The 13,726-nt window shown below is 44.2% G+C and overlaps 1 protein-coding gene across 10 annotated transcripts in view; it reads right to left on the reverse strand.

Moving 5' to 3' along the window:
* The window catches only part of KTN1 (kinectin 1), a 79,342-nt gene that overhangs the window by 29,834 nt on the left and 35,782 nt on the right, over nucleotides 1-13,726 (reverse strand). For all 10 annotated transcript variants that reach the window (XM_066551397.1, XM_066551400.1, XM_066551396.1 and 7 more), the window contains exons 7-18: nucleotides 12,237-12,377; nucleotides 10,258-10,364; nucleotides 8,813-8,945; nucleotides 7,692-7,779; nucleotides 7,236-7,402; nucleotides 6,568-6,636; nucleotides 4,541-4,578; nucleotides 3,868-3,958; nucleotides 3,534-3,602; nucleotides 2,775-2,812; nucleotides 2,568-2,658; nucleotides 281-349 (exon numbers count right to left, since the gene is read on the reverse strand). In XM_066551397.1, coding sequence (XP_066407494.1) covers nucleotides 281-349; nucleotides 2,568-2,658; nucleotides 2,775-2,812; nucleotides 3,534-3,602; nucleotides 3,868-3,958; nucleotides 4,541-4,578; nucleotides 6,568-6,636; nucleotides 7,236-7,402; nucleotides 7,692-7,779; nucleotides 8,813-8,945; nucleotides 10,258-10,364; nucleotides 12,237-12,377 — 1,101 coding nt within the window. The remainder of the gene's footprint in view (nucleotides 1-280; nucleotides 350-2,567; nucleotides 2,659-2,774; nucleotides 2,813-3,533; nucleotides 3,603-3,867; nucleotides 3,959-4,540; nucleotides 4,579-6,567; nucleotides 6,637-7,235; nucleotides 7,403-7,691; nucleotides 7,780-8,812; nucleotides 8,946-10,257; nucleotides 10,365-12,236; nucleotides 12,378-13,726) is intronic.

The following is a 13,726-nucleotide window of genomic DNA, read 5'->3' on the forward strand; positions in this document are numbered from 1 at the left end:
CCAAGGGTCAGAGTGGTTACAGAAATAAGTTCTTGCTTGTGTTAAGCTGTATGAGTCTTCAGGAGGGAAAAAAAATACAGATTTTGTTTGGACACTTCTGACTAGGTCTACAAGACAACCACAACTGCCTTACTTGACCCTCCACAGAAGAGAAAATACCTAAACAAGCATCAGGTTTTGACATCAACCAGCTCAGCCTACAGCCAGGTTAAGAAAAAACACTGAAGAAATTAAAAGCACAGAAGATATTTGATAAAAGCTCAGCAAACACTGGCTGTACCTGCTCAGACAGGAGAGTCTGCAGCTTCTGAACTTCAGCTTGCAGAGCTGTGTTTTGATCCTTCAGAACCTGGAAGAAAATTGAGGCATTTTATCAGTTCAGAACTGCAGAGCCTAAATACAGCCTTTCCATAATGGCAAAAAGGCAATTAAATAGCACAGAAGTCATTACAGAGAGTTCTTTGGAAGCTTCAAGACTACAAAGAGTCCTTTCCTTCTCTGTCTTGCTTTTCTGTATTAAGGACAAAAGTATTGTCCTTATGTCCCATGAGAAATTCAGCTGTTACCATCTTTATTCCCTGGCAGAGAATCAGACAGTACCAAATGTGAGAAGCTCAGAAAAGAACCCATTTTTCTCCAAAAGCAGCACCAGCATTGTGTCAAGATTTAATAGCTGCCTCTTACAAAACCCTCATCTGGTGAAGCAGATCATCCCAGATCCCTTTTTTTTTTTTTTTGAGTTCCCTTCAGCTGCCTCAGTGCACAGCAAGGACTTGGCAGTCCAGCACAGAGAGGTTTGCACAGCTCCCACACCTGGGAAGAGGTGGATGGGAAGGACAAACAGACTTTGCCTCTCCTCCTGCATTCCTGCTCCATACAATGGTCACAGCAGCCCTTAACAGACAGTGTTTTAAAATCTTCCTCTATTACTGCTTTTTTTCTTTTTGAAGACTTGCTTGGCGCTTCACAAAAGTGAAAAGCAGGACATGTGCTCTGCAAAAACCCCAAAATCTCACAGGGAAAACACAAGCAGGAAAGGACAACAACAGTGAGGATTAAATGCATTGCTCTGGTTTGAACCTGGCTTTTCCCTCTTTCATGTGCCTGGGAAAAAAGCAGCATTTTCATTAGGTGGAAGCATTTAGAACAGCACTGGTCTAGTTTCTGTTTGGGATCAAAGAGAGGAGGAAGGAGAGAGCAGCAGTGCCCATAATCTTCATGCTGGGAGCACACTGTGGATTTCTGCACCATCACAATGCTGATGATCTGCATTCAGCTCTCTATTCACCTCCCAAGAACTGCTGGAACTGCCTGCAGGTGATTTTTGCCATTACTTTAGCACTGAGCTGATTACAGCACATAACCATTCACAACACCTCTAAGGCCTTTTTCCTGGGAACAGTTACTACAGAAACCATCACACTAAAAGGATGCTCCTATTTCTTCTCACATTCATTTTCACCTCACCTACCATTTCTAATGTTCCACCACACAAAGCCCTGAGAGTGGCACTAACCTGAGACTTGCCCACTTCCCCCAGCCTGCCACCTCTTCCCACACTGGTTATGCACCTGTGACCCAGCACACAAGCTTTATTCCAACAGCTTTATTCCAAAAATCAACTGAAATTTTACTTTGTTTCCTATTTTATTAACCGAACAAACTTCTTCCCTCTTTTCCTCTGACAGCTTAGAGAAACTACAGAGCCCTTGCAAGGGATTCTCATCAAAACCTCTTTGAAAGTGGCACTTAAATACAAGAATCAAGTTTACTGCCTGCTTCAAAGAACCCCAGGAGACTCCAGAGGCTTCTCCTACAAAAGCATCCTGCCTCTGCCACTGCCCACTCACTCTGTTCCTCACTAGCAAACTCACCAAGGTGACAGTGGCAACTTCAGAGGGACTGACCTCACACCAGAAACATCAGAGGAGCAGCAGCACCCACCACAGGCTTTAAAGGAGTTCAAGGCATGGAGTCAGCACCTCTCTCTCTGTTTCTAACAGCCCAGGTTCACAAGAAAAAGGCCAAGGTGGCAGAGGGCAAGGAGGAATTAAGCTGCTCTCTGCACACACCACCCAGAACCAAGCAGCAGCTTTGCTCTGCAGACCCCAGATGTCAGAACAAAAGCTTCAGCAGTTGAGCTGCAGCCTTATGAGAAAATGTGGGAAGAGGCAGAGTTAAAATAAGCATTTTCACATCTGCCTGACAGAAAACAGAGGCTTGGCATGATCATCCAAGCAGCAAAAGCTCCAAACAAAAGCACCAAGGCCTTGAAAGGCACATTTGCAGGTGGAATGCAGGGAAATCACAACAGTTTTTACTGTCCAACCTCCTCTTGCAGAATTAAAAGCCCTCTCTCTCCACAACTCAGACATTGCATTTAACTTGTGTTGTGCCACCTCTCACTCTGCTGTGATATCCCACATTGCTCCTGCCTTACAAACACAACAGTGTCATTTACCTAAGCACCCAAAGGTCAGTTTCACTGTTCTGCAGTTGCTCCACAACCTCTGGAGACTGACAAACTTACTAAAAACCAGCACAAAACCACCTGTTCTGTATCTTACCTTGAATTCCTCTTTTGTGTTTGAAATCTGAGCCAGTTCTTCTCGAAGCTGATCTTCAAGAGTTCTTATTTTGTCATCTTTTATGTGAATGCTGAGAAACAGCAGAACAGTTAAACACATTTCCCCATCCAAGTCTTACAAAAAGCATTACTAAAAAGAACATAAAAGACTGATAAACATTGTTTATCAAATCCCAGAGCTATTTACCTTTTCTGCATCCTTTCCAGCTCATGTGCAGCAGCAGCCTAGATTATAAAGAGGATTAACACAGACTTAGGATACATCACATGATTCAATCAACCTTTCATTCCACAATATTAAAAAGCTAGAACAAGTCATTTGGCCTCCCAGCACATGACTGAAATCAAGAGTGAAAGGGGTAAGCTTGTCTTCATGCACTTTTGCAACACCAATCTACAAGCATGCAATGATACAAAGGGAAAACCATCTCCAAGAGATTCATTTGACAACTGGGATTATCTCTAATTAAACACTTCATTTCCACTTCTGGAATGAACAGGCCACACAGCAGCAACACAGGGACAGCATTTTGTTTGGCTCTAAAAACATCTCTGTGGTGAGGCAGGGGGAGCTGTGGGCTTTGGGGGTTTTTTGGGGGGATGTTTATGAATCTTGTATGCAAATTCCAGGCTTGCATATTCACAGGCAGCTGTGCTCACTTCTGTGAAGTGTCCTGCACTCTACATGCCTGAAAATCTAAACCAACCAAGCAAAATGCTTCAGTAACTTGGATATCCAAGTACAAGACTCTGCTGGTGAAGGAGGGGGAAGAATTAGGGCTCCCAGCAGCTCTAAGAACTGCAGGGAATCAGATCTGAGCCCAATCCGGAAGCCCCACACCATTAAGGTGCTTAAGCAGAGCTTGCTTAAAGCCAACAGATCTGCATTTGCATTTATGACAGAACAGGTACTGGAAGGGAGGAAAAGCAAAAACAACTGTTTCACCTGTTCATTTGTCAGAGCCTGTAACTTCTGCACTTCTGATTTCAGGGAGAGGTTCATATTTTGTAAGACCTGAAGGAAGGAAAAAAAGAAATGTATTTGCAGTTCAAATACACAGAGTGTCTTCCACTCTCCAGGGTGAAGCTTCAGGGGATTTTTTGAAGGAAAATCCACAAATTTCCTTATCAACAGCTTTTCCAGCATCTAGCACTGGCCTTGCCTAGCAGAGCAGACCTGTAGCTGAAAGGCTGTTTCTAGACCCAAGGACAGCAGCCTTGGGGGCTGCATTTTGTACATGCAGCCAGATCAGCTGGCATTGGCACAGCTTTTATTGTACCTTGAGCTCTTCCTCCTTGCTGGTTAAGTTGGCACGTTCATTGCCTAATGAGTCCTCCATCTGCTTGATCTGTTTGTCCTTCTCTGCAATCCTGCACAAGGGGGAAACAGTGACAGATCAGCACAGAAGATGTGGATGGAAGTGGTGCAGGAAGCATCAGGCTAAACCCAAAATACACCCTGGCCCTTCAGTCCAGCTCCTGCTCCAAATCCTGCTGACTGCACACTTTGGGTCCAAAAGCTTTTCCATTTTAAATGCTGTCTGCTTGCCAAAAAATTTATGAGACATTGCCTAGCTCTGAAACACAACCAGCAGCCCATCTCCCAGAGGGAGAAGCCTCCTGGCACAGCCCCACAGCCCAAATACCAACAATTCTCACGGTCACGCACATTCCTGCACGCTGCACTGACCCTGCACACAGGCAGGGATCAACAACACAGGAGATGCTGCTTTCTCTGGAGCTCACAGCTACAGCAAAACTCCAAACCTGAAGCCAGACAGGGAAGGGAAATCTGTAGGAAGCTGTTTCCCAGCTCCCAAGGTGGTTTCATGAGGAGTTAAAAGCACAGACAGCGACATTTCCTTCAGCAGTGCCCCCCCTACGCTCTGCACGTGAGTAGAGGGAAGGTGGCAAATCCCAAATCCCAAAATCCCAAAGGAAATGGATGCTCACACTTTGTGAAGTTCTTCTGCCAGGACTGAAGCTGAGGTCTGCAGGAGGGAAAAAAAAACAACAAAACAAAACAAATAACTGGAAGTAAAGCAAGTCAAAGAATCCCCATCTACACTGAGCCAGGAATAGCATTTGTCTGGTTATTTTAAACTGGCACAGGATGCTTCCAAATATTTCCTGGCTAAGGAACATTGAAGGAACAGCAGCACATAGCAATGGCTCTTCCCCTCTCTGGCCTGGTGCAACATGAAGGGAAAAAAGACCCCCAGTATTTGTCCTTCACTAGATTCAAACAAGCCACAGGCTCACCAGTACTTCCCTCCCAGGAAATGAGTGCTTTATGGGATGTTCTGCTGACAAAATACTCAAATTAAAAAAAAAAAAAGAAAAATTAAAAAAAAAAGGGAAAAAAAGAAGGAAAAGAAGGAAAAAAAGGGGAAAAAGGGGGGGGAAGGGAAAAAGGAAAGGGGGAAAAATGGAGGGGGAAAAAATGGAGGGGGGGAAAAAATGGAGGGGGGGAAAAAATGGAGGGGGGGAAAAAATGGAGGGGGGGGAAAAAATGGAGGGGGGGGAAAAATGGAGGGGGGGAAAAAATGGAGGGGGGGAAAAAATGGAGGGGGGGAAAAAATGGAGGGGGGGAAAAAATGGAGGGGGGGAAAAAATGGAGGGGGGGAAAAAATGGAGGGGGGGAAAAAATGGAGGGGGTAAAAAATGGAGGGGGTAAAAAATGGAGGGGGTAAAAAATGGAGGGGGGGAAAAAATGGAGGGGGGGAAAAAATGGCAATCCTGCCCAGTACATCAGGAGTTGTGCTGTGAACAGAAACAACAGCTCACATCCAGCAAGTGGCAATTTCCCCTCTGGAAAAAGCCTGTCCCTAGGCTGTCACACCCAACAGGGCAAGAGAGACCCACCAGACTGGATCTGAAGGGACCTCTGCAGACTGTGGTAGGATTTCCATGCTCACAATTCCAGTCCCTCTTAACAACTGAAGGAGTTTCATCACCCCTGATATCCAGAGCAGGATGCAGCCCCAACTCCCTTCTCCCAAGTGTTATTTTCACCCCCACTGTGCATGGTGGAGAAACATCCCTGAATTTTCATGGCCAGTTGAGGCTACCTGGGGAAAGCACACACCTCCAGCATCCTCCCTGTGTAACTCACAGCCAAAAAAGTCCAATTTCCCTCCTAGAAATTTATTTCCAAAGCCCTTAAAGGGATGAGAGGAGCAGGCCATGAAGATGCTGGAAATCTAGAGTGGCTCTTCCCTCACTGCTCTCCCCACCCAGTGGGTTAAAGCACTTCAAGCAAAGCCAGACTTTCAGCCTGTGTTGAATTTAATCAAATTCCATCAAGCACATCCATGATTAAAAGAAGGCAGCATCTAACTGCATAGGAACAGTCTCCACTTGTGCCCCCCAAAGCCTTTCTGAGCTGATTTCTGTGACCTTCTTCTATGTGGAGGCAACTCCAGTGATCCTGAGGCTTTACACAGTGTTTACAACAGAAATCATGTCTGTAAGAAACTAGTGAAATCTAAATTTAAAATATTAAAATCACTGAAAAAGGTATTGTGCAGGTTTGGTGGGGTTTTGGTTTGATTTTTTTTTCTTTTTTGCTTCTGCACAGAAATCAGCACTAAAATGAACAAAGAGCTTGATACAGGAGCTACCAGAAGGGAAAAAGCACAATCAGGTGATGCACAGGAGGACTGCAGAAAGACCAAAAGAACCACAAGTCAGAATTGTAGACATGCAAAGCCACAGGACAAAAACCACTGAAAAAGGTACTACACCCTTTAGTTATAAATGAAAGCCATTATGGGAGGAAATAAGTGGATTTATCCCCCTCCCCCTCCAAAAAAAAAAGAAGCTTAAAGTTTTAAAACAGTTTAAAGATCATTAGAAAAGAGGATGCTCACAAGTCTCCGCTTTCAGCATTCCATCTCATACCCAGCTACAAAAAGTCTTACTTTTAATGAAAGTTCACAAGTCATGACTACAAAAGGAAGTCTGAGAACATGCTGTACCTGGGCTGCCATTTGTGAATGAAACTTCTGAAGCTGAGCATTCAAAGCATCATTCTGCTCTATCAGCTCCTTGTAAGAGAGCACAGAAAGAAAAGCAGGCTGAGATCTGCAGCTACTCCACTTTTGCTAGGATTAGCTTTTAGCCATGATTATGTTAGTAAGAACAGTTCAGCATTTACATGGCAGACACTTTCCAAAAGATGCTGGGTTTTTTTTTCTCCCCACTACAACCAACCAGCTGGAGTGGAAGCACCAGAACCTGTTCTGTATCAAGGAAAAACACTCCTTGCTCCACCATAACCCATCTGGTTTCCCTGAAGCCCTCAAAGGTTATGTCCATGCTGCCTCTCACACCTGATGCCAGGAGGAGGAGGGAGATGACAAAAAAATTAAAGGTTTGCTGCCCCATACCATGGATCATTTCACAGCTTGGGAAATGGGGTCAGCACCTTTTCCTGACTTGCCCCAAGTGCTCCTCAAGGTGTGAGGTGGCCCCATGCCTCCTCAAATCACCACACACAAGGTCTCACTCCATAAACAGAGTTTTTTCATCCTTTCTTCAGTGGGGAAGCTTCACTAAAGCAGCATTTCAGGGATATGTCTGTGTTTCCACAGACACAGAGTGAAAGGGAAAACCCCAAACCCTTAAAACACTTGAGGAATACTACCTGCACCTGCATTTGCATGGAGTCCTCCTCAGTAGCTCTCTTTTGCTCAGCCTCCAATAACTGCAGCATCCTCTGCTCCAGCTGCTGTTTTGACACCATTGTATCAGTAAGTTTACTGTGCAAGCTCTGGATTTCATTGTCTTTGGCCACAAGCTTATTCTGCACATCTGTAGCAGAAATGTCAGGATTTTAATTCAGAAGTCAATATTTAACTTTGGGGGAAATAATTTTCACTGTAAAGGGGGAGGCTGATTAGGAACCTCACTGCAAGGATGAGCTCCCCCATCAGCATTCAGACTATCTGGGATCCCAAACCACCTTCCCCAGGGCTGCTGAAGCAGGGCTGACTTCACCTGAGCTTTATTTAAGAGATTTACTCAATAATGCCCTTTTTTTACAAATGGCAACAGCCAGTTCACTGCAGTAAGCATTATTTGGGAATTTTGTGATACTTGCCTTGTTGTGCTGCTTCATGTTCTGCTGTTCTTTTCCTGAGATAAGCCTGGATTTCTTCCCATCTCCTCTCTGCTTCCTGCTGCTGGACCTTCACATTGAATAAAGAGTTGATGAGAAGAATTTAATTAATTTCTTTACCTTTAATTTCTTTTTGAAGCATTCAGAGTGCATCTCCTCAGTGCTAGTCCCAAAACATATGGCAATGAAGTGAAATTGTTTCTTGTTTCCATTAGGGCACATCAGAGAGACAGAGTGCTCTGTAATCCTCCTCCTAGACTAGTTCAGCCTATTAATTTGAAAGGCAAATTGTGAACAGGATTTCATTATAGGCTCTTAACAGAATGGTTTCTGTAATATGAAAATGTGGCATCTTTGCCCTGATAGTTCAGAATTAACACCAGAAGCCAGACCAGCCAAGCATCACATAAATCTGCATTCAGTAATTAAAACATCTCAACTCTAGATACCAATTCTCCACCTGCCAGGGCAAAAGGCAGGGAGAACTTCTGGTATGTAAGATTTAATTGCAAATATTAAAGAAATCATGAGCTCTGGATAGACATTCTCACCTGAAATCACTTTCTCCTCCAAAAAAAAAAAAAAAGGCAAAAGACTTTTTCTTCCAAAGAAACAGAAAGAGATTTATCTAGAAGCCTGTCCACTTACATTTTAACTCTTTAAAAAGTATATTTATTTTTAAAATGTATTTATTTTATTAATTTATATTTAAAAATAAGGAGTTAAGTTAATTTAACTCTTTTAGAAGTATATTTATTTTAAAGTACATTTAAGCAAAAGCATGTAGCTTCAAATAAAAAGCACACAAGGACAGTGCCATCTGGATGAATGGCTCTGAAGTACCAATTCCTGTTGGAATTGTACTCTCACAAAAAGCAAAATAAAAAGCTTAACTGGTGATGTTGAAAAGATATTTACCTGGAAGGTAAGTTTCACTTCACAGGGAGATCTGTAATCACTCAAAACCCAGTGCACTGAATAAAACCATTAAACAAAGCCCTAGGCTGGCTGAGCCCATCTGAAACAAGCAGCTCAAGCAATTCCCATCCCAGCTCAGATAAAACCCTGAGCACAGCCTGACAGGCAGAGCAAACCCCAGGCACCTTGAGCTGAGCCACTGCCTGCTCTGCATTCTTCTTCTGGAGCTCCTCCTGCTGCAGTTTGCTGCTCTTCTCCCCCAGCTCATTCATCAGCCTGGCGTAGTCCTGGCGTAGCTTGTTCAGCTCTGCTGACTGCCTGCAAACAAACAAACAAACAAACAAACAAACATTGCCACAGGGGTTTGCCACTCAAATGTCAACAGCAAGTCATGCTTTTGCAACCAAAGGGTGGGTTTGGGGTGTTTTCCCCCTCTGAAATTGTTTTATGCTAGGAAAGGGATGAGGGTCAGGTACTCCTGGCCATGGCAGCAGAACCATCAGTCCAGGTGAGCAGCACCAGTCAGCAGCCACAAGGCAGGGTCAGGAATTAAAGGTCAGCAAGGAGCCACAAGCAGCAGCTCCTGGAAGAGGTCTGCAAGCTGACTGGCAAGATTTGGGCAGGCTGATGTCAACTAAAGAGGCTCAGCATAAGGAAAGGTCTCACATTGAAATTCACATTCTTTTCCCATAAAGGATTATTGATCCTTGCTTGCAGAGGACTGTTCCTCCTGGACTAACTGCACACTTTTCTTCAGAATATTTGTTGCCTCCTGGCCTTGACCTGACTATTAACTTATGGAGGTATCTGATGCACTTTCTCAGCTGGGAGAGAAGATGCATTTGTTCAGCCCAAGGGAAGAATTTTAAGAGGCTCCCCTTTGTGCCTAAGCAAGTAAAAAGCATTTCATTTTTATCTCAAGTTTGCTTGAATTAAAGCATTTTCAGGATAACTGTCTGAAAGACAATGATGCTTCATTTAAATGAACAGGACACCTAAAATGAGAGTTCCACACCCTTCTCTGAGCATTTGACATTCAGTAATAAATAGCTGAGAGAGGATATTGGGTCAGTTTTGTCTTCTACACACCTTAACCAGGGTGCTCAGCTTTTACCTGCACAAAATCCTCCCTGCCAGCTCAGGGGCAGCCCAAGTCATAACTCCCAAAAGACAATTTCTGTTTCTCCAAACATTTGCAACACCAGCAAATAAATCCAGGTGCCACCCCAGCAGCATCAGTAACTGCAGGGTATTGATATGTAAGTTTAGAGCTGCTGTTCTCCCAAGAGGCCACAAGCAGCACCTCTCCTAAAGCCCCAGGGGAAGGATAAACACCCTGTCAAAAACACCAGAGGTGCCTGAGCACTGCTGCACTTCTTTCTCTTAAAGCCTCAGCAGCACAGCCTAAAAGCTCAGGCTTCAAGTTGAAAAAAATGCAAATATTTGTTCTGAAAGCCCTGGCTCAATGCAAAAACCCCCAGTTACCTGCCCAGCCCCAAATATTTGTGTTTCCAGCTTAACCAATAATTCAGAGACAGGCAAGGACTTGGAAACAAAAGAAGCAGAAGCCAGAACAACTCTTCAGGGGAGGCTCAGAACCACACAGAGCTCCAAAGAGCTGCCAACATACTTGCTCTCCATTTGATTGGTGGAAGTGCTGACAGCATCTCTCAGGATACCATTTTCCTGCTTCAGGTGGCTTATCTCTGCCTCCATCTGCTCACGGAGCTGCTGGAACTGATGGGGAAAGAAAGATCAATTCTGGAAAAGATTAAACTAAGGAGCAATAAAAACAAAAGAAACCAGCTTGTACAAGTAGGTAAGATATCACAATAATTTCAGTGAATAAAACTAAGTGGGTTTTTTGGGAGAGGGGGAGCTTTATTCCTTCCTCACAACACCAGTTAAATTAAACTGTGCTACTGAGACCCTTGTGCTCATACCAAAGCACAGGTTTCCTTTTATATCAGTGCATCAACCTATTTATCAAGGCAACCTTTTTTATTGTTTAAAAGGCTGCATAAGTGTTACTCAGAATACCAATTGCTCAGCTACATAACCTGAGATATTTATCAATAACTGGATACTAATATATCACTTTTCCAGAGGGAAATAAAATAAACATGCTGTGAATTATCATTAGACAATCCTCCTTTGCTGTTCCTTTCAAAAAACCAGGAAAAGTAAAAAGAAGCTAACAATACACACATTACAGCATGCAAACTGCAAAAGGCTAGTCCTCATCTAATATTCTGATTTTTAGCAAGGTTCCAAAGCTGAGGCAGAAAGAAGCCCTGAGAACCTAGGTTCAGGATGGTGTGAACAGTGTCAAAAGACAGGATTTAAAGAGGAAAAAAAATGGACTCTGCATATGCAGACACAGCAGAGCTGGTCTTGGAGCCCAAAAGTCTGCTCTGAAAATCCTTGAGCACACACAACACTGTTCCTTTATCAGTGCCAGTCTGCAGATATGGCTGACACCATTCCAGGACCCAGTTTCATCAAGTGGATGATTCATCAGTGAACCTTTCTCACACCAGAAAATCCAAGTAAATGTTTGTGTAACAACCCAGCAGCAGGGAGCAGTCCCTTGTAGGGCAGCCACCTCCAGTTCTGCCCCAACAAACATAACAAGCTGAGCCTTGGACATTTATTGGGGGGTTCTTTTCCTTGCCTGTTTTGTTTTTTAATGCCAAGGAGATCCCAAGAGAAGCAGGGGCACAAACCCCACCCAGCTGGAAGCTGTGACCATTTTCAGCTCCTCTGCCATGCTGCAGCACATCAGCAGAGGGAGCAGGACCAGAGCACTGGATCTTTTGTATTTCCTTTCTCCAGCTCAGCCTGGGACAGCAGCATTTGCTGACATCTCCCAGATGTGCCCAGGTCTCCTTCCCCCTTCCCCAGCCAGCAGCAAGACCCTCTCCTTGTGCAGTTACCTACACAGGTTCCAATAAAGTTTCTTCTGCTCCAAAACTGCAGAGATGCTGCTCTCCAAAGGGCCAAGACAGAAGATACAATTTTGAAGTTGGGAAGTTCACATGTTGGGCTTAATGCTGTGGCATTCATACAGGACAAATGACTAGAATGAAATCTAAGCCTAAGATGGGCCATTTTCCTTAGAAAAATCTAAGTTAAACTTTTAAATCTGATGAAACAAACCCTTCTAAGGTCACTCCATTATAAAGCAACTACAATAGAAAGTAACAAGGATCTTAAAAAATACAAGTGGCTGCTCTGCAAATATTTGCAGCAAAGCACTCCCCCAGGCACTGATATTTCATGTGTATTATGCCATGTTGTCACTCTGTACTATAATCTTAGAGACATTTATCTGCTGGTAAATGATCATCAGCATTAGTGGCTCCCTTAAGCTAAGTATTTCAATTAGACTTTACACTTTAATTGAATTACATTTCAGCAGAACACCAGGAAGGAAAAGTCACTAGATCAGGGAGCAGCTGCCTGGCCAGCACTGGGCTTTACACACCTCACAAACCATCAGTGAGAACCCCCTTTCCTTTAAACCAGGAATCCACCACAAACTTTTGCAGTGATTCCTCAGCAGTTATGCACGAGCACCAACTCCAGGAGTTTTGGCAAAGCATTTACCTTCATCTTCATCTGCTGAGACTCCTGGTAGCTGACGTGGATCTTGCTCTGGAAGGTGCCGTGCTCCTTCTCCAGCGCGTTGATGCGCTCGCGCATCTTGGCCGTGAGCAAACCGTTCCTCTCCTTCTCTGCCACCAGCTCCTGGGGTGGGAAGGGACACCAAAAGGGAAACAAGTTGTCAGGACTCAGGACACCCCTCTGGCTGTCCTGAGCAGCCAAGAGCCCTGCCAGGGGGCTCAGAGACCCTGGCACAGAGCCCAAGATGCCCCTGGGGTTTTGATTATCACCCCTGGAGCAAGTTACCAACCTTAGATGAAGATCTGCAAGCCACGACAGTTTAAGTAAAATGATAGTGAATTTATCACAAGGTGAAAAAGGAGATTTTGGGGTTTTTAGAATGGGGATTCAGGGGGGCAAGATGGAGGGATCTGGGCATGTCCAACCTTTCTCCTTCTTCTTCTTGGCCTCCATCTTCTGCTGTGATGTTGGCACTTTTGGATTGGTTTAGAGTAGAAGCTCACTGTCTGACATAGGTGATAGGTATTGGGAAGTAATTGTGAACACTGTATATGTAGTTTTTAGTATAAAGGCATAACACCACCCTGGGGCAGGCAGAGTGCCTTGGGCTGTCTTGCTGAGTGGACCTCAGCACAACAGGAGAAAGAATTTAATAGATAAGACACAATAAACACCCTTGAGACCGAGAACTGAAGAGCTCTGACTCCTTCTTCAAGCACTGGGCTGGGAAAAGAGACTTTTGAACTTTTCTCAGGGTCACTCTGACCAGCTAGAGACCCCAACAACAAGTCACCCACTGCTGCTTTCTTAAGGCTAAGAGTCTTTCAAGATAACTAAAAATACAATAAAAGTGTACATCAAACTGAAGTTGTTGGAGTTCTGGGTGCTGAGAATTTTAGACTCGCAGTGCTGACAGACTCTGACTCCCAGGAGAGCACTTCAAAATTTGACCTGAGGCTGTGGAAGAGGCTTCCAAAACTGATTGATAACACTGGGATTATGGGTGTGGAGTTAGATTAGAAATGTGTAATACCACAGGGTGGAAAACTCTGAGTTTAGAGTTTTTAAAATATAGTAATATATATAGAGCAAGATAGAAGTTTTAAGGCAGAAGCTGATCCTTCTTCTTTACCTTCCTCTTCTTCCTTCTTCTTTACCTTCTTCTTCTTCCTCCCTTCTTCACCTCCTTCTTCCTTCCCTTCTTCACCTCCTTCTTCTTCCTTCCCTTCTTCCTTCCCTTCTTCCTCCCCTTCTTCACCTCCTTCTTCTTCCTTACCTTCTTCCTTACCTTCTTCCTTACCTTCTTCCTCCCCTTCTTCACCTCCTTCTTCCTCCCCCTTCTTCACCTCCTTCTTCCTCCCCTTCTTCACCTCCTTCTTCCTCCCCTTCTTCACCTCCTTCTTCCTCCCCTTCTTCACCTCCTTCTTCCTCCCCTTCTTCACCTCCTTCTTCCTCCCCTTCTTCACCTCCTT

The sequence above is a fragment of the Molothrus aeneus genome, chromosome 6 (assembly GCF_037042795.1).
Source record: "Molothrus aeneus isolate 106 chromosome 6, BPBGC_Maene_1.0, whole genome shotgun sequence".
In the NCBI taxonomy this organism is placed as follows: domain Eukaryota; kingdom Metazoa; phylum Chordata; class Aves; order Passeriformes; family Icteridae; genus Molothrus; species Molothrus aeneus.